At 40.2% G+C, this 27,945-nt stretch overlaps 1 protein-coding gene across 1 annotated transcript in view; it reads left to right on the forward strand.

The window, feature by feature from the left end:
• The first annotated feature begins 7,872 nt into the window (after positions 1 to 7,872).
• The window catches only part of PPM1E (protein phosphatase, Mg2+/Mn2+ dependent 1E), a 63,338-nt gene continuing 43,265 nt past the window's right edge, over positions 7,873 to 27,945 (forward strand). Inside the window, exon 1 of the mRNA XM_035560887.1 lies at positions 7,873 to 8,264. Coding sequence (XP_035416780.1) covers positions 7,873 to 8,264 — 392 coding nt within the window. The remainder of the gene's footprint in view (positions 8,265 to 27,945) is intronic.

Here is a 27,945-nt window from a genome sequence, read left to right on the forward strand (position 1 = left end):
TAAATGGAAAATTCAAGTTGTAGGAGTCACTATCTTTAATTTTTAATTTAGTAACGCTAAACTGCCTGTGCCTTAAAACTCAACGCTGAATCTGAGTCACAAAACCTCTCTATTTAAAAAGCTGCAAGGAAGTGGCCGTGATTTTTAGATCATTATAGTATTTAGATATAATTTACATAATAAAATATTAAAAGGAAAAGTAGGCACTTGCCATACACCAAACTGGGCTCTATCAAAATTTAAAAACCATGAGTCAGGGAGAAGCTCTCGAGCAAGCATGACAGAGGAAGAAAAACGGCAGGATTTGTGACTCAGACAAACATTTCAATGCAGGAGACACAGGCAAACAAAAGGGTCCTACTGCATGTGATGTCAGCAAGCAAACGCTCCATTTGGGAATAATAGCTTCCTACGTAGCGCAGTGCAGGAGGGGGGAGCTAGCACAGCACACATGCTTACGTAGCCACAAGGAAAACCATCCATTAAGAATGTTGTGGTGATATTTTAAGAAGCACTGCTGGTTACTAGTGATAGCTGCCATCTAGCATGTTTGGTATTTATGTGAAAATCCATTTCTGTCAATTTATTGTCTTCTGACTTAATATCCTCAGCACGCCCTTCCATGTGCATGGAGAATAAGGATGTCTCCAATACACTATTAATTTCAGCTGACTGTTCTGCTTTTTATTTTGTTTTTAGTACTGTACTGTCCAGAAGCCCGAGCTGAGATGCTGATCCTTTATACCAAGATAGATCATTTTGTTTGAGTAAATGTTAGATCTTCAATATTCTAGATGTCATTATCAAAAACAAACAAACAAAAGAGTAGCTACTGGTTAACAGTTGAAGTTATAAAACCTTTAAAAGAAATATTGGAAGCTATCTATGCTGAGGTTTTGTGTGTGTATATATATGTATATAAAAAAAAAAAAATCAGCTCTGCAGACCAGAACTAGAGAGAAGGATCTGTTGGCAGAGACAAAATTAGATTAAATGAGCCAGATTTTGTTCTCATCTGCTGGAGACAAGGAAGCTGTTCTAGGCTTAGAACTGCACATAAAGAAAGAATTTGACCAGTTTCACCAATAAATTTTCCATGGCAAGTTGATATTTTCTAACACGTACCTAGAATTCTCTTGCATTTCAGAGCATCAGTGCACAACAGTGAGTGGCAGAAGACAATTTTATGACTGCACAAAAAGTACAATTCTAACTAGCTGCTTCATAGCACTGAGTCAAAAATAAAATAGGTCGTTTGGTTTGTTGCTTAAGTTCCACTTTTCTGAAAGGCAACGGCTTTCACTGTCACGCTGAGTTTAATATTACTAGGTTTTGTAAGGTTGACATTTACGTGTGGTGTAGGAACCTCCTCTGTCACCACAACAAGAACACAGTATCCACCACAAGACTTGGCAAGAAGAACAATCTGTGGTTAGGATGGTCTGCTCCTCAAGCCTAGAATCCTACTCTGAAACTCTTCAGTTTGGAAAGGGAAAATAACAATTTATTTCTTCCTGATTTTACGTGTTCTGTGCCTTTTCCATTACGAAACACTGAGAAACCAACTAACTTTCAAGTAGAATAAGATTAAGAAAACCCAAAGAGGAAATAGCTTAACCGAAGGAAATAAGGTGTAGCCAAGGTTCAAGTTATGTGTCAGTCTTGTATTAAAGTCAATTACCAACAGGTTGACTAATGTGGAAGGAGGCTCAGCTGCTAATCTGGATGTCAAATACAGCGTTCAGAAAAAAATAATTAAAATATAGCGTCTATTTTGCTGTTGAATTTCAGTTACTTTGGGGGGAAGAGGGGGGACTAAATTTAGAAGGAGATTTATTCTAAGGCATTTCATGGATTATTGACAAAGGTGAAATCCTTACTGCCTGCTTTTGTAACTCCATCCTTTTTCTGAGCAAAAAATATATGTAAGTTGGAAGGACAAGTCACTGTGTTCCAGCTTCTCAGAAGTGATTGTCTCATGATCAGGATCATAATTATTTTAAAAGGCACATTAAGCTATATTATGCTGTTTTAACGTGTATTAATTTTATATGAAATATGTCTAAGTTACAAGGTATGGTTTGATGCTTTCTTGTCCTACAACTGAGTACCATGAGGGAAATTAAATAAATAGAGCACATACGTTGCGGTATCACAAATATTACAACAGCATACATAAGGGAAATAATACTTCTCCTTACAGAAGGAGAAGTTAACCTACGGTTGCCAACCATTCCAAGTGCAGCCACCCTGCTGTAGGGGAATGCAAACCACCGGCTGCTGAATCTGGCAGTGTCATAGGGCTGCCAAGCAGCCTGCCCAGTCCTCCTCCGCACCAGTCCTCCCCATGACTGGGAACCAGTGCCAGCTGCTACCTGCTCCTGGGCTTCCCCTCTCCCTGGCTCCCAAAGCTACTCAATGTCTTGTGGCTTCCAGCCATAGAGTGGTTTCGGATGATTAGGGTCAGAAAAGTTGGCTTCCCTTAGCTAGTGGAAGATTTCTGCACTGATGCTCTACACTGAAGAATGAAATCACCAGGAACTGGCCACCTTCCCAGTTCCGAATTTCACCCACAAATGCACCCACTGTTAAACTGTGAGCTACCACCTCGCTTCCTACAAGCAAGCAATATCCGTACAGTATGCCCAATCTATTTATTAGAGATATTAAGGATTCTACACAGTTGTAACTAAACCTATAGAAATAATAAACGGTATTAAAAGCAATAGTTCAATCACTATATAAGCAGTAAAAAGATTACATGCTGAAAAGATACATCAAAAAGTATATATTTTACTGAAGTCATTCTTCAAGAATTATAGCTAATACTGTTCATTTTTCACAAAAATTTCTTGCTGCTGATTTAAATGGAACTAGAGAGGCATCAGGATACATGCATACATACATACATATATATGTATATAAAAACAGACAATTTTCAAACAATGAAAAGGGAGAATGTTTAAAATATAAAATATCCGATAATGTATATAGGAATATAAAAAGGAAACTCTATGGATCTTAATAACTGGTTCTAAGTGGATGTCAATGTTTTTTTTCCACAGTTTCCAGGCATGTTGTTGTAATATTTGCTCAGTTTGGTATGTCACATTACATTATTTTGGACTTCTAAATTTACAACACGTATCGTTCCAATACTCTAATTTATTTAGTGTGAACTACTGCACTTTTAGCAAACATAGTTACGACGACTCTTACTTAGTGATTCTTTTTTATTATATAAGTAGATAAAAATGTTTTAGAGCATGAAAATTGCACTTACAAAGTAAGAGATTGTCAACATGAGATTTTAACATAATGTCACATCTTTTTTCACTACTGAGGCTTACTACACATTTGACTACAAGTGTTATGGAAGACATTACATAAATGTTTCTCTTTAAAGTAATTCATTCATTAATTTTGTATAATTAATGCAAATTTCTGTGGCAGAAATTTCTGTGACAGAATTTGAGACTGTTCAAAGGAAGTTAGCATTAGCTGCACACCCATTTTAGAGTCTGTGAATCCTACCGTTCTATTTTATCTATTATAAATATAATGCCCAGAGTCTGGACACAACAGCAATTGGTTGCTGGTTCTCACACGAGTGATTGATTTCCCCCTTCTTTTTTTAATAGATATTTTTAAGTAGGTGACTAAAATTCAAGGTCTTGTGACTGGAGCAGGATATCACAGAATCAGGAATCTAATCTACGGTAAGATGTCAAACAAGTCATTTAAACTAAGTCTGTGGAAGAACCGATATATATATTTTTTTTTATATCCCACTAGGCACCTGCCTTAACAAGTCTGGCTTAAACTTTTTCACTTCAGGAGGAACTTCACCCCCATCCTGAAAGGGCAAAATACACACACAACGTGAAATCCCTAGAAAATAGTATAAATGTGATTTAAGTGGTGTACAATCATTTTATTGCCTCTGCTGAACAAAAGTGAGCTTCAGGCTTAGGAATTCCAGTAGTGCTAGATTCACACAGTACGGTGCTGTTGGACTTCAGCCTCGGATGAAATGTGTTACAGAAATGGAAAGAACAGAGCAACGGCCTGGCACAGCAACACTTCCAGCAAACTCTGTTGCTTACTGATACCAGGTCTGTGCCCCTCAGCTCTGTTTAGCAGTAAAAGGAAAATGATAATGAAGAGTGACTGATAGCTGAAGTGGATCAACCTTAATGAGTTATTGGACTCTGGTGTGCTCCTGCCTGCAGGATGATCTCACAATTTGACAACTTCCAGACCACGTTACTAAGTGTTATGTGGTTCGCTGTGTTTTGCTGAGGGAATCCCACAGGCACTAATATACAGGAACACTTCAATCAGTCAGTCAAAGATCTTATGACGTAACAAACTTCGCCTTTGTTAATGCAGAACAAGGCATGTTGCGCTAGATCTGCTCTGAGAGTGTTCCAGACCTGTTAAATCATTTTGAAGGGCTCAGCTTCTTGTTTGCTCTTTTTCCACATACTTTTCTCCAACAGATTTCCAAATCCAACTAAATGGGCATGGACTAATATCCTGTTTCTCACAATTGCTATTCAGAGAAATCCCTTTCCTAAACAGGGGTCTGAATGGAAGACTGAAAATGGAATTTTCCTTTGGAATGAGACTGGAAATTTCCATGACAGCTGGGAAGTGGGATTCAGGCCTGAAATCCTGTGTTTTGCAATGAGTGTGGATATTTCAGAATAATCTATAAATATTAAATTTAAAAAGCTGACTTGGCCTCAAAAAACATGAGAGAGAGGTAGGGAGGGAAAGAGACCATGATTCTTAGGAACATCTTAACAGAGTAATTATTGTGGCAAAGAAGCCTGTGCAACTGCAGTGACAGAAGTTACTTTGCTTTTTAAAACTGCAGTTGAACAAAGTCTGAACCTTAAGAAAATTAATTGGAACTTGATGCAGCTTGTAAACAAGAGCCTTCACACTTTATTCCTTTAAAATTCTCACTGTCCTTACCCTTAACTAACTGAAATTATTTTAGTGAAGTTGAACAATAATTATATCATTGAGTTTTATGAGCTATAACAAGAACACAGACACATACTCACATTCACAAGGTGACCAATATTGATTATACGAATACATAGAATTTTAATCTCTTTCAACAGTGCAAGTATCATTTAATATATTACCCCATATACAACACTGCATGAAATTCTGCTGTAAAATTGCCTTCAAGAAGAGAACAGCCAAAGGCTTGAAAATACATGCTTTTCTGGTGGTTTCATCTGGTCAGGAAAACAGAATACAGCTTCAAAAATTACTTCTGGTTTACTGCAAAAGCCCTACCTTTTAAACAGACCGCCTCAGAAAGCATTTTTTTCCATTAAGTTTTCCTGTTATACTCTTTTGTATAGTATCAGAACATATAACATAAGTGTAGAGACAGTAAAAAGCATTTGACAATTATACAAGTCTTCTACTTGTCAGCATACAGGAATTACTTCCAAAGGTTACAAAAAATTAAAAAGCACTTCTTCTTGCACTCCATACTATTCAGGTCACCTCCCCAAGGCCTGCTCAAATCCTGCTTACTTCTCATCAGCAAAATGAGAAAGAGGAAGACACATTTTCAAGGCTAAAATAAATCGGATTCCTTCTAACACAGGAGTGTAAAACCTTCCTAAAACCACAACATGATGAAGCCAAAAAGGATAGAAACACCTGCATTTCCTTCTCAGGTCAGGTGCAAGTCTTATCCTCCATTTGAAAATATGTTGTAAATCAATGATTTCAGGCTCAAAACTTTATGAATTGTGAAATTCCTCCATTCACCAAACCTCAGCACATAGGAACCATTCATACTGCTGCTACCCAGGAATCAAGAGTGCACTGAGGCAGTCTAAATTTAGCTTCCAGAGTTACCAAACACTAAAAACATTTTATAATAGTACCAAACGCACCTCTCATAGATTAGTGCTTACTTGATAATACATCACATTTAGAGCTTCCTTTTCTGGACAGCAGCAAGTAGCAGCATGGCTACCTTCTGTGGTAATTGCCCACCCCGCTATCTCCACACAGTGAAGTGACAGCAGGTTCCTGGCTGCCTAACTTAGCCATACCACCCACAGTCACCATATGTTCCACGTTGCAGGTTAATAAGAATGGTTTTTCACCTTCCCTCCCAGAAACAAATGTCAACATGGCTTAGGGCCATAAGCTCTTTATTTAATATCGAAGCAAAACAATACTAACTTGACCATAGTGCCAAAACTTGACAAAGTATCCTGAGTGCAAAGTTCTACTCTATTTCATTTTAATTAGTGTCCTCAGCGATTAGACAAATGACGAAAAGCACATGGGGACTGCCAAGATGAATCAAGGACATCTGGTAACTTTAACATTCCTACATGAAGCAGAGTAGGTATTGCTCTCAGATACTCTTATACGCTGTTTGAAACAACTCAGAAATATACAATTAACAAAAAAATTAAGAAAAAGGTTATCTAAATGCTTTTAAAATCTTTTCTTGTACAGCTTAATTGCTTTTTGTCAAACAAGATGAAGCTGATCATACATCTCGCTGAACTAGCTGTTACTTCTAGGAGATTGTTGTAATCAGAATTTTTAGAATTGAGACCATACTACACTAAGATTATCTAGATTACAGTTTCTTAGGAACTCCAACTACCTGAATTACTAATACAAAAACAACTAATCATGAACTTAAAACTGTTTTTTGGATACTTGCAGTGATAGGCATTCTCTCGAGGCTTGTGACTCACAGATGATGCAGTACAGACAAACCTAAAAAAATTAAAAAAAAAAAAAGCAATGATGTCATCAGCTGCAACTGCTGGCTACCTCTTCACAGAGATCTGCAATCGTTTTTACCTCTCATTTTTACCTGGCATTCTTAAGTAAACAGATGCTAGATTGAAAGCATATAGCTGATATACTGAAAAAATACACTTGGAGATATTCTTCTGGGAGAAGCTATGTGGTTTTCTACCGCTTTAATAGCTTTTGGCAGCGAAAGGCTAAAACCAACCGTGACAATCACCACTTTAACTCTTGTGGCCTTTACATATTCACAGGATTGCAATATGATCAGTCAATGCAGTTGCCGGAAATACTCTAAAATTAGTTTGGCTCCGAACTAACCATCCAGCGAGCAGAAGGCAGGTTTACAGCAGCACCTGACACGCAGAGGTAATTACCACAGCGCGGGGAACAACAGGTTCCAGAAAGCTATTGTCCTTATTCCAATCCATTAAAATCAGAACACTTTTTGCAGGTGAGGCTTGGCCATTTGTCAAGGCGCAGCGGCCATAAAGGATCCCATTCCTCCCCTTGTATCCGCGCTATTTTAAATACGTGACAATTACCCCTGCTCATCGCTGATATTTCTCGACCTGGGAGCTGTGAAAATAGCGTTCCGGCAGCGGAGTACAACGCCAGCCAGAACGCCTTTCACAAACGAAAAGCGACGTATACATAACGCAAGCCAGAATTCCTTTCACAAACGAAATATATTTATCGGCAGCAGGACGTGAGCTGCTTCCCTCACGTAATTTGTAGGGTGTGACGGGGGGGGACCCCTCAGGCGGTGACCCCGCACCTCACAGCCCTGGGAGCCCGCCCGCAGGATCCTGTCAGGAGCCCCCGCGTCTGCCCGCCCCCGCCTGCCTCGGCGCGGCGCCGCGCCCGCCCCCCTTCGGTCCCCTCAGCGCCGGCCGCGCTCCCGCTCCTGAGGCTCCCCCCCGCTTCCTCAGCGGCGTGCGCGTCCCCGTGTCGGGAGCGCGCGCGCGGCGCGCAGGCGGGCGGGAGGCGGGCGGCGGGCAGGGAGCTCTCTGCGGGCGCAGTGCTGATCCGCCGCCGGGCGGCCGGGAATGCGAAGCGATGGCCGCGGGCGGCTCGGGCAGTAACAGCGGCGGCGGAGGCGGCGCGGAGGAGAAGAGCTACCGCCGCTTCCTCGAGCTGTTCTTGGGAGAGTTCCGCGGGCCCTTCGGGGCAGAGCCGGCGGCGCCGGTGCCTTCCCCCCCCACGCCGCCTCCCGCTGCCGACGCCGCGGCCGCCGAGGAGCCCGGGGCCGAGGGAGAGGAGGCGGCGGCGGCGGCGGGCGCCGAGGCAGAGGCAGAGGAGGGAGACACCGGCGACCCTCAGGCGCTCGCCCCGCCGCTGCCGCCTCCCCCGCCGCTGCCCCCGCTGCCCCGGCCGCTCTCGGAGTACATCACGGAGGAGGAGGTGGAGGGCGAGTGCCTGGACCTCTGCCTGCAGCAGCTGTACAAGTAGTGAGTGTGCGAGGGGAGAGGGGGGCGGCCCCTGTGGGGCTGAGGGGGGACAAGGGGGGACCCAGCCCCGTGAGGGGCTGAGGGGGGTAAGGGGGGATCCGGCCCCGTGAGGGGCTGAGGGGGGTAAGGGGGGATCCGGCCCCGTGAGGGGCTGAGGGAGGACGGGGGGGACCCTGCCCCGTAAGGGGCTGAGGGGGGACGGGGGTGATCCGGCCCTGTGAGGGGCTGAGGGGGATCCGGCCCCCTGTGGAGCCTCAGAGGTCCCGGGGGGCTCTGACCCCGTGAGGGGCTGAGGGGGAGACCGCGTGGTGCTGAGGAGATCCCGGCCGCGTGTGGGGCCGTGGAGCACCCCCTTGCTGAGGGGGGATGAGGGGCTGCAGGAGCCCGTGCTGAGGGGGGAGCGAGGGCAGGCGCCCCCCGTTTGGGGCTCCCATCACAGCGCCTCGCCCGGGACAGGGAGCGGGGGCCGGGGGCGCCCGTCTGAAGAACAGCTTGTTTTTTGGGGGGACACACACACGTCTCACGGTGCCAAAGCAGGAGGTGCCCGTGGTTGATTGTTCCGAGGCTCGAAATCGAAATGTTCCCTCGGTGAGGGTGTGTAAATGGGGAAGCCTCTGCCAAGAAAGAAGGAAGGGGAGAACAAGGGGAAGGGAAAGAGAGGCAGTCCCTCCCTTCCTCCCCCCCCAAACCCCTCATCAAGAGAACCACACCGTGCATTTACGGATCGGGAGAAAGGAGAAGAAAGCCGTAGGAGAAAGCTGTCCACGATCCTGGGGCTGTTCCTGCCGTCAGCGGGGGAAAGCCAGCTCGCTCTGTTCTGTACACAGGCAGTTTGCAGATCTGTGCTTTCTAAAGGCTGGTGCATAAAGAGGAAACAGATGGGAGCTATTCCCAGTGCGAAAAGTCTGTGGACTGAAACCTAAAGATGAGTTACCAGGGCTTTGTATTGTGCTCAGCGTTGGCTTTGAAGGCTGGAAATAGAAATGGTTGTTAGTGGCATTTCTTTAGGAGCCTTTTTAAACTGATGCCACAGGAGGAGACAAATGAACCTGTGAAAATATGCACAGCACACCGGGGAGCTTTCTGCCATTGAGCTGATAATTGTAATGGGAGGTGTTACTCGGTCACAAGAAATAAATAGAGAAAGAATGGGGTTTTACAACTGCATGGTCTGCTTCTGTTCCATTCTAACCTGCCTCATGCGTTTGTGGGCGATGGGGACAGCAGCACAATGATAGCTGCGGAGGATAAAGCTCTCCCATCCATCCACACACGCTCACCCCGCCACCTTTGCAAAGTCTTTCTCTTGAATACAGCAGGGAACGTATAGGATGTGACAGAGAAAAGAGTGGCACATCCCTTCCACATATTTAGAATGTGTTTTTTTTTTTAACAGACTTGTGATAAAGTTTTAGGTATAGAACAGATTATTTTAAATTATTATTTAAGGTACATCTATTAAACGATTTTGAAATCGTGTGTGTGTTTGTGCATGTGTTGTCTCTCTGTGTCCCCATACCCCAGGACAGGCAGATTTAGGTTCCCCAGTTTCTGAGGTCCTTGTTCCTGGATGAAATTATTAAGCAAAGACCTTTTGAGAGGATTCCTTATGAAGGGATAGCTCTTGCCAGTAGTTATTTTCGTGCAGCCTTTGTATGAATCTTTTGATGGTTGCTGAATGAAGTATCTTGGCTTTGTTTAAAGTGAAGTCGATGCAGGCTTCCTCCTATAGGCACCTACATTAGGAAGCAAAAGGCAGCATTTGCTTCAAAATAAAGGGAGCAGGGGGTCATTTGGGAAAAGTTGTTTTCCAAAGGCTTAAATAACTTACTTGTAATGTTTAGAAAATGCATTTCAATAGTAAACTAATATATTTTAACTGAAGATTGAAGATAACTGCAAAATGTAATTCTTCAGAGCATTTTAAATATTGTAAGCCACGTATAATACAGAGAACTAAGCTGAAGTAACTGCTTCTTGTGTGGTGATGGAATCTGAGGTAAGTGCAAGCATGCAAAAGTGGTGTCCAGGTGAAGTATTGTATTTTAGTGTCCTCACCAGTTGCCAGCGAAACTTAAAACTGCCAAAAGGTTATTCCGCTGACAAAAGTAAATGACTTCCCCATTTACAGTGAAGGCTTTGAGTAGATGATTACAGAGACGAGAAACTTCATGCATATGAGTAAAACTTCTGTGCCTGGTGGTTGTGACAGTGTTAAAAAAAAAAAGTGCACATAAAGTCATGGAACGGAGAATGTTTTATTGGTATGTTATTAGCAAGAAGGGCGATATTGTGAAGGCATGCTTTCTGTAACTGTAACTATACATTAGTCAAATGACTGGTTTGCATTATAAGTAGAATGAGGATAAATCCTCATTCTGTGAAAAATCCAACAGCTGTTTCTCAGCTATTTTGAGCACTCTACTTTAGTTCTTTTTGAGAGAAGTAAGACCATTTCAGAAATGGGAACATATTGCCAACCATGAAAAAAAAAGTAATAGTTTTATGCCTCTGTACAGATCGGTATAAGAAGAGTTTCTATTTATGCGATTTTCCTGCTATTTTCCAAAAGACTCATATCCCCCTTAGAGATTTCCATTTCCTGGTTTCTTTCTGGAGACAGCATATGCTTGGAAAATTAGATTAATGTAATCTTTGTATCTGTCTAAATGCCACAAAATGTGTACCGTGTGCTTTCTTAGTGATCCTCAGCAGCAGGAAAATGATTAATAGGAGGTATGTTAGATGAAGAGAATAACCAAAAAGAGAATAACTCCTGAGGAATTGCATTGGAACATTGGATGATGATAGCTTGAAAGTTTATTTTGTGATTATCCTCTCTAACATCCTATTCAAGACAAAACTGTATAATTTAAACAGTTGCAATGCAGCAGCAAATATAGTAAGTACTTAATCCTACATCTGTTAAATGAGACCCCATGGCTTGCTCCCACCGAGTCAGGAGCAGTCATCATTTCTGACTTACGTTAAAGGAAGAAGGTACTAACTTGAAGCAGCCAAGCCGTACATCATAATCTTTTCTATTCCTCTTCCTACTGATACTTTATTAAAAGTGATGTATTTAAAAGCTGGTTCTTGACAAGACATCTGAAAAACTAATCAATAAAGTTGTGGTTGCTAAGAGAGGACGGGGCTGGGCCGTGTTAAACAGTGCACCCTCAGAAGCTGTGTCACTAGGAGGAACAAAAGTATCTTGCTGTTAGATTTCTTCCTGAACAGATGACATAATCTAAAAAATCCAGTGGTATATTTTTTTGCATGTCTTACTCTTTTTTCCACCCTTTTCTCTTTCCCTCTCATTTTTCATCCCCTCCTTTTATCCCCAGGCTTTTCTGGGAATTAATAGTGTGTCTGTCATTTGTAGGTTCAGGTTTGTTTCCAGTGATTTTGGTGCTGCAGTATTTTGCTTCCAAACATTAATTCAAAGCCATCTTTCACGAACTTAGAAAGCAGACCTATTTCTCCAGTGTTCGAATTTGCAAAAGATTCCGTGTTAGAAAAAGTCTTAATGTTATGTCAACTTCATTGCTTAGCTGAAGTGTTGATGACCAAGTGCTTATTCTGAGGACTATAAAAATCTTGCTCACACTTGGGACAAGAAAAGAAAAACTTGCAAGCATTTATTGCCCTTTTAGAGTTCTTTGTAGAGTACTATGCAACATTTCCAGAATATCATAGATCCCAGGACTAAAATCTGTAAGGCTTTAAGTGAGATTTTAAAAATTAATCCTCTCTATTTTATTTCAAAGAGAGGAAATGTTTTTATACAGTTTTAGGTATTCCGTACAGTCTTGCTATGAAAAGTCAAGAAAAGCAACGTAGACTCAGCCTTTTAACAGTAGAATTACATAAAATATGGACAGTAAATGAGTGTTTTTCCCCCCTTTAATCTTGCAATTTTAAGTTAAAAAGGAAGAATGTTTCATGGTAATTTTATGTGAGCAGAAATCTTTTTGTGAAGCTCTTCAGCTGAAAAACACAAGTTCTGTCTGCTGTCTCCAACACTGATGAGTGAAGAGACCATATCTTCTCCCTTTATAAAGCAGACATACGTGTTTTTAACTTGATTTCTTAACCAATGTTGTATGAAAGCTGGCATTGTTGTCAGTATCTGTAAACTGAAATTCATATGTTATGCTAGATTGCTTTTTTTTAACTTCACATTAAATAGGCTGTGATGTTTTACTCTTTCATAATTTGCCTCTTATCACCTGTTCTATTGATTGCAATGTAAAAGCCATTATAGGAAATATAATCACACTACTTGCCGTCTCTAATGTTTATCACAGAGGCCAACAAAAAAGAAACACCATCCTTTTTAAGATGGTACTTGTTTAATCTTCTTTTGCGCAGAGTTACAATGGAAATAAAGATGGTGATGTTGGCCCATGTTCACAATAAACGACTGAAGCAGACTTTGGTTGCGCTTCTTTTGGGGAATTTTATGGTGCCTGGCGAGGAGGTTTGGCAAAGCAGGACCCTTGAATTTCCCACCCGTGGCTGTGCCGGCAGTCCGCTTCCCCGCCTGAGCTTGCTCCTGGGTGGCAGCAGGACCGCGCGGTGGCCTTGGGCTGGTGGCATCTGCTGCAGCCCCGCTGAGATCAGGAATCTCCTCCTGAGCGCAGCTGTTGAACCAGGCACCTAGTATGGGGTTGTGGGGTGGTAGCAGCAAGCGTCCAGCCCTGCCATGAGGGTCTGTGGGGGTGCCCAGCCGGTCCAATATCCCCAGACCCGAGGATGTTGGTCTTAGAACTCCCCATGCTTCTTTGTGAGAGATTCTACATAATCTAGTAGAAATGTACGTGGAAAGTTAAGAGAAACTAGTGTTGTTGCTAATGTTTTAGGGCCCTCTAAAAGACGCTCCTATGACATTTAATCCATGTACTGGGTGATGGTTATGTCCTAGCTTTCAGCGGTGGGTATATTTCATGCACCTTAGACTGGAAATCATGGTAATCTACAAATAGGTGATATTTAGCGATAATCACTTTCAAAACCCAACTAATGGTCTACCCGGCAAGAGATTCTTTAAGTTGCTTTCCAGGCATCTTCAGTTCATGCTCCCACGCGTTTGGAAATACTGAATCGAATCAGATATTTTGATGTTCCTTCTAAAAAAAGTGTACGAGCTAAAACGAGCTATTTAAATTGCAGATTTACATTCTGTAATGGTTAACATATATGGTGACATTTCAAAACTTCTTACTAATTTATGATTAAAGGATGCTGAATTTTACAAGTGCGATGGTGATTATGCTTGGAAGTTGCTTTATATAACCATTGAAAAACCTCATTCTTAGTGAGCAGATTACAGGACTATATTCATTCCAGTGCTTTTATTTCAATGAAAGTTTCTAGTAGTACAACAAACTAAGGGGAGATAATTTTGCTAGGAGCCTATTCACACCAAGATTTTTCTGACCCCAAAGCAATTTGCTTAGATCCTACTGCTCCTAGTGAAGCTGTTCACTTCTGCACAGGTATTGACTGAGTAATTAGACCTGTGTTAACAAGTTATTTTCTTGGACCTTATGTAACCGCAGTTGAAACTAGTCTGGTTTATCAAGAAGGAACGTGGATAATAAATTCTATTTGTAATATGTCATTTTTCATTTATAAGGTACTCAAAAACCCTTGACTAACTAAAATCTTTTGGCCATCTTGTGAAACGACTTCTGCCTGGCTTTTGGATGTGACGAGCATGTTAGGCTTCGTTCCTTTCTAGCATTTTTTCAGTGATTCTGCACAAAGCACCCTGCACAGAATAGTTTTGCCCTTAAAATTCCTCCCTGTAATTACCTTTAGCAATGACAGAGTATTTCTCCACCTATCCTTTGAAGAAACGATGGTCTACTCAGCTGTGGCTCTTTCCACAAAACATGTTAAAAAATATTTTTCTTGATGTTGAAATTTTAGTTGGCTTTACCCTATATGAATAGAAGTTTCAGTGTCTTGACTGCTCTGTCACTGGAATATGTTCTCATTCATTTTTATGTTGTCTTGCTAAATTGCTAACATGATCACATTAAGAGCAAAAGCAACAGGGCATGTAGTACACATAATGAGAATTCTTTTTGTTCCTATATTTGATGTCACTCTGAAATAATCTCAGGCTGTTCTGCATCGTATTCTTTCTTGGTGTTGTTTTTGTGTACCGGTTTTTGTTTTCTCCTCATAAGTATTCTCACCAACCAGGAAGGATATGTGAGAAACGAGATGAAATGGAATTAACGCTTTAAAACATTAGATGTTCTTTGAACCATGCTGCAAGACTGTCTTATGCAACACAATGCAACCATGATTACGTAACGCAAATGGTTATAAAAATAAATGTGTCCTGAACAACGCGTGTCCATGACATGTCAGTAACCTGTGACATGCCATGAGACTATAAATGGTCACTGCTGTGCGTCGGCAGGTAGTTCCTCGTCTCTGAGTTAGCTGAAATCAACCGCTAACCAAATATTTGAGATTTTTGTTGTTATAATATATTTAGCGATTAGATGAAATGAATGCAGATTGTAGGCTTGTTTTACAGAAACATTTCTGCTGTGCCTTTGTACTTCATTAGGGAGAAACAACATCACCCACGTCTAATAAGGCATTTTATAAAGAAGTAATCATGAGTCTCATAAATTAGAACTGCAAGGGAAATAGATGCCCTTGGGTACTTCAGTAATTAATACAGAAGTTAAACGAGTTAACTAGATTGCAGGATTACCTCAGTTTATGTTTATATTGGATGGAAAACAGCTAAAGGCAACTAATGATTGAGTAACTGAACCAGCATTTTAAGCTCTAGTACTGCTCACCAGGTCTGGATCCTGCATGCAATCAGTTGAGAAGTTTTATGTTTATTGTGGTAGAGCAGGATTGAAAGGTTGACTGCTAAACTTTGATCATGGCAGAAATGTACTTGGATGCAGGCAAGTCTGAATTGTGAAATATTTGCACTTTTCTTGTAGCTGGAATTACAATAAAAGGAATATTGGATTAATTAGGTAAAATTGTGGGTAGCTTCTCGAAGTTCATTTTCTCAGAGGATATGATTTTTAAGTTATTTTTGCTGATCTTTTATGATCCTGTAAGGTCTGTAAAGTTTTTTGGGGGGGGTTAGTTTCTTTTGTTCTTCACTTACAATAAAGAATTTGAGTACTTTCTCTCATTTGAGAATATAATTTTTTTATATGCTCTGTACTTCCATCCTGGTGTAACTAAAAACAGAAGCAGTGTATAAAAAAAGGACTTGGCATTTTAACTTTTGGCACTGTTTCTAGGGCTGTTCCTTTCACCTCAGGCTATGACCTTCTTACAGAGGTTCAAAAATCTGAAATGAATGTGGTAAGTTATTTTTCATTAGTGTTATGAAAAAATCCACTCCATGCATTATATTAATTAGCTTTTAGAATAATTCATTTACTTTCAATCCTAACTTGAAATTATAGAGGGCCCAACCCCATACCCTGTAGTTGAGAATTTAGCAAGTAGTTATGCTTTGCTTTTTCTGTTTCTGGACAGGGAACATATTCCGTAACAAAAATTTCTTTTTCCACGTGTACCAACTTCACATACAACAAACTTTGCTCAATTAGCCGCTGCTTGTATTTTTTTATTTTTTATTAGATGCTAGTGCTGCTAAATCTCACAGTAGGAATTGTATTTTTAAGCAAAGTATTTGGCATATTAGTTTATAATAGATCACCTGAAAATCGGGGGAAACATTCAGTTCTTTTTGAACCTGTGAGCCCACCTGAGGCAGTGTGGCCCAGTGACAAAGTATCTAAATTCCTACCTGCATAAAAAAATAGGATTTTGTATAAAACCAATCATACACACTTAAATATACAGCATGATATATATTTTAAACTGAAGCTTTACTTGTAGGTAGTGTCATTCTGTTTGTCAAATGGTTGTGTCTGAGGCAAGCATGACTGAACCCAAGTGTTTATATATCGAGGTCCCTATCTCAAAAGATGCTATGCTCTCAGATGTCTTGTTCTTCTTAGCAGCTGTGTAACACCCTGCGTGTGGGTACCAAGCAGTCAGAAGCTGAATGTTGCTCGAGGTTTGGGGGAACTCGGTCGTTCACTGAGCAGATCGGTTTTCTGCTTGCCGAACACAGCTGCCTTGGGCTGTTCTTGGTTCTGCTTTCTCACTGCAGTGGGTACGCTCCACTGAGAATAAAAGCTGTATCTCTTATCAGATGAATTTAATCTCTCCTTCTGACATTCCCCAAAAGTTGACTCAGCTTTTCCAAGGAAACAAATTTACCAACAATTCCCATTTGAATGTTAAGGAGAGGATCAAAGTGCCCCCAGTAGAAGTGAGCACTGATGTAAATGCTGGACTGAACTAAGGTTAGTCCTTGTTAACTTCAGATAAACATCTGTTATAATGGGTAACTTAACAGAGAGCTTGGATTTTAAAAAATTGTCACATAGAACTGATTACAAAGTTTTGCTTGTACATACAATTATTCTGTGATGGCAAATACTAGTGATGACTGTTAGTTCTGATGTGCCCAAAAAGGATAAGCTTTGAGATACATTCATGCCTTAGAAAACTGAAGAGAAAGTGGGACATACCATCTGTTCGCAACATCTCTCTCTCCTCTGGTCTCTCAGAACAGCCTTGTGCTCTCAGACCAAATACTGCACATTATTGTTGTTGTTATTACTGTGAGCTCTTCTCTCCGGCCCTTAACTTTTTACCTCAGTGGTAGCAACCATGCAAAATTCATGAAAAGAATCACCTTCCAGCTAACCCGTGGGTTCGACTTATCACCATGTAACACTTGTGCAATTCCCATCGCAATCAGCGGAGAAGGGAAGATGTGGTTTCCAGGAGGGTTTGGCCGGGGCAGGACGCGCAGGCTGCTTGGCTGGAGCACGGAATTGAGCCTTCGTTAAGTAACGTGAGCATCTTCCCCAGTGCATTGCTCAGCTGAGAATGAATTTTGAGTGCTTTGAACTTTCCTCATTGGCGTTAACCTTTTTCAATGTGACTGATTATGAGTGACCCAAATGATTGGATAGAATACTTTAAATCTTCCTAATTACATTGTACACTAATTTTAGAATAGCATTTTTGGGTATTAGGTGCTTTTGGTGTAGCATCTCACAAAATGGAGTTGGTGCAATTCACATTCGCTTTGTCTTTATAAGTGCTGCTGATGTTTGTGACATAGAGTCCTTTCTAAACATTTGAGTCAAGCCTCAAAGTTCTAAATCTAGCTCTGGGGATTAAAGAAAATATAGTTTCTCCTTTGAAATTACAGAATATCTTAAAACATTTTCCCCCCAAAATATTCCAAACTCTCCCTGTGTCTTGGGAGGTGAGAGAAGAAAGGTGCATCAACAGGGAGAAAGAACAGGCATTTTTAATTGTGTGAATCGGTGTATATAGTAGGATACAACAAATCTGAAAAACATATCTTAATTTCATCCTAACTAATGGAAAATTTAATGCAGAAAGCAGTGGACTTTAAATAACTTGATTAAATTTGTTTGTAAAAGGTGTTCTATTTGTATTAATTTTATATTACATTTTTAAAAATACGAAACATCGTTTACTTAATAATGCAAAATTTGTTTTGTTATATTGAAAGCTATTCAGTTCAACTTACTGTCCTCTGAAAACTGAAGTAATGCAATTCTGTTGCCATGCTACATCTGTGTCTTGACAAAGAGTAATAAAGATGAAGGTGGTAACAGCCCAAGAAATGTTATGGTGAGGCATAGGTACGTGTGTATATATTTCTTTTCCTTGTTTATTTTTCTGTGCTCGCCTAGATACCAATTTTTGATCAGTCCATTGATGAACAAAAATTACCTCGCCAAACAAAAGTTTGGAATAAGAAGGCAGTGAAAAGCTGGCTCTAAGTCTCGTCCTCTTTATTATGGAGTGGAACAAAACATTATATCTGGAAGTAACACCTTGGAGGGGTATTTTCTGTTTTTAATTCTGAGAAAATTGCCATCTGAATTAGAGATGACAAAAAACATCTGTTGAGGAAGTACAGAAAGAAGAAAGAAAGCACTTTGAGGAAGTCTGTTTTATATTTGTAAAGATATGAAAAGCAGCTAGTCGGGTAGGGTGAAATAATAAAACAGAAAGAGGAAGAAAGAATTAACTAATATCGCCACCTGAGCAACCCACCCCTGGGGCTTCCATTCATTTCTTAGAGACTCGTTGTCAGTCAGTGAAATGGACCTGCAAAATAGAGAAACTCATCAAAGGTCTGTTTTTTCCCTGGTTTGTTGTGGCAGACTCCCTAAAAGGAATCCAGACTCTGAAAGCTGGTTATGCACTGCCGTATTTATGCTTGCTTTGACTTCATTGCGAGATATTAGGGCTATGCCACTACCTTAACTTCTAAGTTAGGGAAAGATCTGGTACTTCCTAATGCTCTTGTTCTCATGAGGGTTCGCTGTTAGCAGCCTGTTACCAGTGAGAGATGCTTTGCAGGAAGCTGGTTCAGGCTTCACTCGAACTTTTTTGGGCAGGACTGAAAAGCAATTCAACGGCCTCCTTTCAGTGCTGAAAAGGGGCCATTCTGTTTTGCCTGTGGCCATCTAGCACATAGAAAAGAAAATGCTCAGAGGTGTTAAATCGGGGGCGGGAAAAAAATTAAGGGCTGCTTCAGTGTGGGAGTAAAACCCAAAATTTCTGTGGGCTGAAAAAAAAATTAGGTTTGTTAAAATTAACAAGGAAATAATAGCATAAGATCATAAACTATTTTAAATACTATCTGCCAGCAGAATGTTTACCTCATTTTCCAATATGCTCACTACTGCAAAAAATTAAAAATACCATATCTTCATGTTATTCTGGTAGCCTTGCGGTGTGTTCTATAATGGGATCTTGTGGGATTCTGCAATGATAGGCATCTGAAGGTTGTATTAGTACTTACAGTAGAATAAAGATTCGGAGCATTTGCTAGAAAAAAGGTTGCTGCAAAATAGATCTTGCAAGGATAGTGAAGAAAACAGGCTAAATCAGGTATTTTTCTAGAAGCAGTACCATAGAATTGTATCTAGCTAAAGTGCCCGTCTAGGCTCTTGAAAGACATTCAACAGGATCTTGTATTTACTTTTCGTAGCTGCTCATTTTCGGTGACCAAACAATGCTATCCATGGAGCAGTAGGGGCTGCAAGTTGCAAGTCTCAGTTAGAGCAAGGTTAAGTGACACGACAAAAACTGTTACGGTGAGATGCCTGAAATAGCTACCCATGTAGTAACACTAGTGGCAGCAATAAACATGGAAAGTTTGAGGAGAGTGCCAAGCTAGACAATGCGTATGGAGCTTAATTCACGTTTTCTGCATGTCAACAGCTTCCAAGTTATGCCAAAGGAAGTTTGGGCTAAATAAAAAGGCACAGGATATGACCCTCAAAAAATTGCTACGTTTTAATCCAAGAATAAACTAACACTTCCTGTAGTTCCATCGACTTGTATGTTTCGGAACTGCATCAATTAATTTACGACATATTTCTTTGGAGAAAGATTTGTTTTACTTTTCCATCCTATGAATAAGGAAGGATAAATACATAAAACAAGACAGGAAGTTGGAAAAAAAAATATAGTTTAAAAAAAAAGAGCAAATCGGTCTTCATTTGAAAGTAAATGTTTAAAAAAATTCCTCCCCAAATCCTTTTCCTTCCGTATCTTCTCTCCCTACCCTCTGTCCCCTTCAGAAAAGTTTCATGTCTTTCCACAAACAAGACCTATAGAGAAGGAGCATGCCTCTAAGTGTTAAGAGTTAGATTCCGCTATTTATTTGTAGAATAAATATGGACTTCAGTTACTGCCATATACTAATGATGTGTGAGAAGCAGTGAAGAAATGGAGAAGGTGGTAGAACTTGAGATTCTGCGCAACTCAGAATTTGGGTTGATTTCTCCAAAAGGTGAAAAGCACAGTTTTTGAGTTTAACACAATGAATGTTTTGGCTAATGGTTGAAAACCTGGTGATAGAACCTGTAACCAGGGAAATCTAAATGGGGTTGTTTTCCAAATGCCCATAGAGGCTGCCAATTAACACTTTAAGAGTAAAGAGATTGAGAGAATCTAATAGACACTCTGTCAAATGGAAGTAATTAAAAAAGGAGTTGTGAGAGGGATGAGACCACCTGAAACATCAGATCAGCTAAAACGCTATTAAAAGAAATTGCTAGCTTGCTCACTTCTTTAGTCAGTTACCTGCTAACTTCATACCTAATGGGCTGTGTTTAAACATCTGAGTGAAGTGTTGATTGAACCTAATAGCCTGATCAGTTCCATTTAAAGTTGGATAGCTGAAATCGATGAAAACTGAAGGACTGGTGTCCCTTTTCCCTCACCAAGGTGAGAAACTGTATATTCTTTTCTGTTCCTTGGTGAAAACTGCATGTTCTTGGGGAACCGCATGCACTTACTTATCCAATCATTGTCAAAAGTAGCTGTAGTACAACAGCGTTAACATTGTTATCATGGATTTACAGGACTATAATTTTTCTGAGGTTTCACAGTCCTTTTTTTTTTTTTAATCAGTATTGAATATTTCTTCAATGATGAAGGAAGTTTGGCAAGGTAAATAGACAGTCCAAATGGTTTTGTTTAACTAATGTTTCTGTATTCAAATCAGATATAGATGTTTTTATACTTCCAGGAACAGTTTGAAAGGATAAATCTATCATTCTCTAATGTTATTTTACTGTTTTATAAATGGGAAATAAGAATTTATTATTGTCTAGAAGTCTCATAAAAACCAGAAGTACATTGACGTAGCAAAGCTGCCTAAGAAGCTGGTGTTAATGAACTCTGGTTGCTGCTTGTTAGCGATTGCGAGGAGGTCAGTGTACTTAGTTTCAAAAGTCAAAGACTGTAACTGATCAACTAATTCCAGCCACCCAAATACATAAATTTGGATGGAATTGGTGATTACTAGATTTGTTCTTTCTCATATGTAAGAGATCTGGTACGCTGCTTGCTGCTAGCAGAATTTGTGTGGAGTGCTATGGTCACTTAATACCAAAATCCGGAACCTGCAGCTGTAATAAATACATTCATGACTCCCCAGGTTCTGTGTTCCAGCCTTCATGCCTGGATAACTTGTGAAAGAAAGCTTTCCACAAGTCAGTGCTCCACAGATTCATTGTTTTTTCATCCTCCTGGATCCAAATAGAGTTTACACGTCAGTGGTGTGAATGCAGTTAATTGTAGGAGGATGAGGTCACTTTTTCCTTGCAAAAGTTAATTATTCATTTGTAGTAATTGTAATCCAAGAAAAACAATATGTGTAAGATAAAGCAATGCGTTTCTAAAACAGCACTGGTAGTTAGATACAGGGTGATTGATTTTACTCTAACTTTACTGTTCCTTTCTGCACATAGTTATAAAACCATTACAGTGCTATCCATGAAAACACTAGAGAGTACTAGTGCTAGTATGAGTAGAAAATATAGGCTGCTATTCTCACTTAGTATAACGGTAAGCGACACGATAAAGACATTTTACAGTGAGGTGTCTAAAATTGCTACCCTTATCATAACACTGGTGGGAACAACAAACTGGGAAAGTTTCTGAAAAATGGCACCATAGACAGAGCCCTTTAGGAAGTGTTACCCTTGCTATCATGCTTGAAAATGTCTTATAGATGTTTTTCTCTCTACAAACTATTGGCCCAGTCATGGAGTTCAATTAAAAACAAAATAAGAAAACACCAAACACAAATACACAACCTAGATCCTGTGTAAGACAGTCAAGATAGTAAGCAAGCTTGTCCATGCTCACTGGTAAGATAAAATTAGATTCTTTGGTTAAAGATAATGTGCTTGTAAGCAGACTGAAAAATACAGAATCAGTTAACTGATGTGTTAGTGTACAGAATTAGGCAAGCAGGCAAATTCTGATAAAGGATAAAACTTCCCTCTAGGTCACATTTCAGAGAATGCCATGTGAACATAAGTAAACTTCACATGCTCTTGGTTGATTTGTGTCACTGGGTATAGAAGAGGGAGTGAAGAGCCAGAGGTGATTTCTCAGTCAGGAGTTAGACCTTAACACCCTCAGGGAATACGCTGCTCACAAGGAGGTCTAGGAGGCACTTTAATGGACGTCTGTTCATATATAAATATAGCTATACAGTGATAATGTACAGTTCAAAGCTGGTTTGACTACATGTGACTTTAAACCCGTTCACAGTTTTTTTCCCAGGTTTGACCGCGCTCTTAAACTTTGCCAGATTTGCTCCTGTGATAATGCACTGGGCTGCCACATCCCTCTTCCTGAAAAATACCCAAACTTGAAGGAACAAATCTGGATCGTATATAATCCTAAATAGCCACACAGAATATGAATGCTTCCTATCAGTTCTGCCTCTATTTGTATGAGTAAGTTTCATTCAAGCCCTATGGATCGCAATTAAGATTAGAAATTAGAAATTGACTTTCATTAGCTCAAGGCACTGCAGTAGGTTGTACTTGTGTTCTGTTGGCCAACTTGACAATCAGGTTCAGTTAGAATCCAAAAGTGCAGCAGCAGAACTGTATCCCAGTATCTTAATGTGACAGCTAGCAAGGGAATTACTTTTTGAAGCAGAAGAAGGGAAACTGGAAACACTGAGGGGGTGGATGCAGACAGATATGACAAGATTCTAAGAACCTGGGATTCCTGACGGCGTAGGCCTTCAGAGACCACCCACTGCGCTTTGGCAGGTAATAATCTAGGAAATTATAATGCATTTATTTTAAATGAAGCTGTTGAGATGTTTGATCTGAGATCTTCATTACACATACAGTAATGCTTTTGCTGCTAGAGCTCTGTTCTTTTACCAAATGATGTTGAAGATAGGAAGAGATTTCAGAATGGATTTGTAATGAGGTAGCAACCCAGTTACGTGAGTAAAAGTATGACCAAATTCTACAGAAGCTAGCATCATGATACTCGTATAAAAGAGTTCAGCCAACTCAATCTGCTGTTACTGAATGGCACTGGCAGGTATCCTCGTGCTCTGCATGTGTGTGCCTACATGGATGATTATCATAAAAATCTGGCGTGCAGAAGAATCATTGCAACTAAAGATCTAAGACTTAATCTGCCCCCCAACTGTAATGTTTCTACAGAAACTGCTTTCAGAGGAGTAACTGTATGCACATGATGGAAATTATTACTTGTTTGTAAACTCTCAGAGTGTTTGCACTGTACTGTGCAGCCTCATTCCTTTGTCACAAAGCCACCAGATTTTTGTTTTACAGCTAACTGGATTAACAATTCTGGCTAGACTCCTTGCTATTACAAAAGCATTCCATCTTCTCCCCCTCCCTGCCCCACCATGCAGGCCTGACCTCTTCTTTTGGGTCAGGAATGTAAAGCAGCATGCATGTAGTTGGGGAAGGGAAAGGAATGTATTTGTTGGTGCAAGGGAGTTCAGCCTCTACTGGGGCACGTGGCAATGTGCATAGTGAGGGTCATAGCGTAAGATTTAGTAGCCTTGTAAAGGAATTCGTGTCAGACCGTAGCTCTGATAGGACTTATCAAAGAGTACTTGCTACTTATCTATCTTTGGCAGAGGACTCTAACTCCATTTAACTGTCGGTGCACCTATAATCCTTCCAAGTCTGGAATGGTTGATAGAGTGCCAACTATCTCCGGTTATGTATTGTCAGAAAGGGTAAGATCTGTGATTGTAGTATCAAAGCAGGCAAATGTAGCTATTTAATCAAATAATGCCAAACTTTTAATATAGCATAGCATAAGCCCACATTTATTTTATTTTATTTTTTCCATTTGGTAACATGAGTCATTTCAATACTGTATTGGAGATAAGACTGAGAGATAAAGACTTTTCGGCTTACAGCTACCTCTCTACAGGTAGATATCACAGACACAAAATAGCAATTTTGTAGTTATTCTTGCATGATGGAAGCCTTAATATACACACTGCTGAAATGTTGTGGCCTTTTAGTACCTTTGTGGTATGAAAATGGTATTAAAATACACTGGAGATGAGGTGATGTTACAGTATATGGCAATGAAAAAGTAACATAAAATAGAACAAAACAACCTAGTGCTGAATGGTGTCATCTGTAAGTAGGCTATCTTAATTCTAACTCTCCATAAATCAACATCTGTCTGCTTGCTATTTTATTTTTAAAAATATATACACACAGATATGTACCCATACTCTGTAAAGAAATACATTTCAACTTAGGGCTGATAGAAACTGTTCTTTGTCTTGAAGCTGACATCCTCTGTTATTTATCAGAACAACTTATGCCAGTTGCGCTACCAGTTTTCCTTATGGCATCTTCCAGTGCAAATAATTCTTGTGGAGAAAGGAGGGGGGTTCTTTGCACAGGGGTTCTTTGGGTTTCTGGTTGCTGTTGCCCTGCCACCCCTCACCCCCAGTCAGCACTTGTCTGAAACTGCGTGCTGCTGATAGTTCTGCTGGTGACTTACATGGTCGGGGCAGGTGCATATGAAGAACCAGACCAATGCCACCAGCTCGTGTCATCTCAGTTACTTGCCAAATGAGTAGGCAGGTGATCGTCACTTCCAGCTCTCTGGATACAGCTGCCATTGATTTCTGACAGTCTTACTGGGGAGAATACAGCAATCGATGTCCTTACCTGTCTGTAAGATGAGTGTTAAGAAGAACTTTTAAAGCAGGTGGATAATAATTCTCCCTTACCCACAAAAAACAAACTTCTGAAATTGTCTTTCTTCACCCATAACGAAGTCCTTGTGCAAATAGTTCCTGCAAGCATGTGTTTTTCTTCATTTCCTTTTCAAGTCAAGTATAGTAGAAGTGAAATCTAGTAAAATAAATGTTGATAGATGGAATTTATTCATCAAGCCAAGCTAATGAGGCATCATAAATGTATTTTTGAATGTGTAAAATCCATTGGGGCTAATTGCTACAGTTGGGGAAAAAAGATGCTGTGTGTTCTCGATTCACTTGTCTTTGAGTCAGTATCTAGCTGAGCGAGTCACTGTTGATTCAGATTCTTTCAACCTGCAATGGTACAAATAGATTCTTTTTCTAAATTCTCCAGAGAAGAAATGTGACAAAGCAAGCTTTTTTGTTTTTCTGAGCTTGTCCCCAAAGATGCAACAAAAAGGTGGAATTGGATCCAGAATTTCAAGAAGCAAAATAGATTAGCATTCCATTTCTTTCAGCTGACAGGCCTTGCTTGCAGGATCTTGGCTGAAAGTACTTCTGTGACTCATCCATGTCCTTGCTTCATTTACCCATGATAGCCACAGAACTGAATTCTCTTAAGAAGAAAAAGCAAAAGGTTACTTACCCGTGTGTATTATACAGAATATTGATAATGAAACTGTAGTCTTGATCAATGCATGATGTGCAAGTCTGCAGGTAGTGATTAGGAAATGTCTGCCAGTGTTTAGCAATGTTTGTCATAACACAGGGAATTACGGAAGTAGTTGGTAGGCTGGAGTTCCTTTCTTGTGGGCTGCTCATTTGCATCTTAACAAGATACTTCCTGATCAGTTCAAGAAATGCAGATCAAAAAAAAACTGGTCAAAAGGTGGTCATTGTGCTTCTGTGTGGTGCTGTTCATATCCAGGATACTTCAGATTGAGTGAGTGAATATGGCCTCTCTATCAATTATAAATATTATTGTGCAGAGAGAAGCAAATTAACCTTTGTGTGCAAAAACATCTCACAGCAGCGCATATGTATTAAATCAATGAAAGGTTTGTTACTCATCCTGGTATCTTGCTGTGATTTGCAAAGTTCAAGAGAATAATATTTTAACATTATATTTCTTTGGGTATGATGATCATCTTAGTTAAAACTTCCTGAAAATTGAAATGTTACTTGTAAGGTCGTTGTTTTTTATGTGTAAAAATTGAAAGAAGAACATGATGCATTTGTAATGGAAAAGAGCATTGCTATGGAAAATGTCAGCATAAATTGTTCCTCTTGTGTATACATAGGTTCTGATGTCAAAGGTAAATGTTCTGTTATTAAGTGCCTTGGAATTTCTTCAGCTACAGCAAATGCTCTCAGACCCAGCTATCGTCTTCAGAGCATCAGCTTTTGTGACTTGGTGCTGAGTTATGAGAACGTGATACTGACATTTATTGTGGGCAGGAGAGTCAGGAGCAAAACCAGCACAAATGGCAACATCCTGACTTGCCAGAGAAAATTTAATTGTTGTCCTTCTTTCTTCATTCAGGTTTTAAATTATCAATGTCTTGGGAAAGGTGTGGAGATACGCTTCTAGCACAGGCATAGTAAGAACAACTTGCAATACATTAAAACAAGGTGAGGGTTCTTAAACTGGGTTGTAAGGCAGTGCAGTTGATCATCTTTCGTAAGCAAAGACTCAAAATATATTTCAGTATTTTGAATAGTTTTCCTTTGATGGGGTGGGATATACGTATGAAACTGTGATATTTCCTCTGTAACTGTGCCGAGTTACTGGTGCTGTGACTGCACCGGTCTGGCCTTGCCACCGTAAGTAGGCTGCACTCCATACCATTGCCCTGACTGGAAAAAGCCTCCAGCATCCCCTTGCACTGTCATGGCTCAGTGTCACGAGAGCTGCAGTCGGTAAACACTGGACTGCGGCTTGAGCTGCCAGCGCAGGACCAGAGGCCCTGCTTTGGTGCAGTTCTGCTCTGCCGGGTCCAGCCACAGCCCACGCGATGTGATTGATGTGTCAGACGACATGCAGATACAACCAGCAGTTTACGTGAAGGGAGGACTACAGAGGGAAGCTACATCTCAGTGCTTGTTATAAGAGTGCAGTAGGAAAGCAAAGGCAATCTAGTGTGAAGCCTATATATCATATTTCCTTGCTGTCTTGCCTAAACACAGACCACTTGTAGCCTGGATGAAGTCTGGACGAAAATGCAAGGGATGGTATGTAAATTACCACAGGCTTCTTTGTGTGCTTATTTTGACAGTTTAAAATGAAGACTGTTAATGATACTTTTTTAAAGATTTAACAAGCTCTTAAAATGTTCTCAGGACTTATATAAATGTCTATCTGTAGTTCAACAGGCGTAATTTTGGCTACCTCAGATGTTATATGTGGGTTATTTAATATACATCAGTTGTTGAGTGTTGCAGAGTCTTAAGAATGTGACCTTAAGTCAACACTACCTGTTGGGAGAACTATAAACTAATTCAGAAATCCCCCCAAATATCTACACATATATAGCACTGTTCACTGTTGCCTTAAAAATATGTGGGGAGAAGGTGGTCGACTAGCAAAATGTTTTGGGAGAAAGGCTGAGTTTTGGATTTTTAATATGGAGCTGTGCAAGAGCATACAGCATATCCTCTAGATTTCTTCCACAAGTGCATCCAAATGTTTTTGTTAAAAATATAACCTTTTAATTGCTCCTCAAAGAGCAGCAATTGTTCTTTCTTTGATTAGTTTTATTACCCTTTTCCGTACCTTTTTTTGTTTTTCTGTGTGTGTGTGCGCGCATTGGGAGGGGGAAAGTAGAAGGAGGGAAACTGGGGCTGAGGCCCAAATCAGACACAGCATTCACACTGAATGCACTCTGTTTATAAAGTTGTGTAATCCTGTTTCTGTTTCTACTGATTACTACCATTCTATTTGCTTTCTTTCACTTTAGTGAAGAGTAAGCTGGCATTTTAGTAGAACTATTCATTATAACCTACGAGATGTTTCTCCTG

The sequence above is a fragment of the Cygnus atratus genome, chromosome 20, assembly GCF_013377495.2.
Source record: "Cygnus atratus isolate AKBS03 ecotype Queensland, Australia chromosome 20, CAtr_DNAZoo_HiC_assembly, whole genome shotgun sequence".
NCBI classification, from domain to species: Eukaryota; Metazoa; Chordata; class Aves; order Anseriformes; family Anatidae; genus Cygnus; species Cygnus atratus.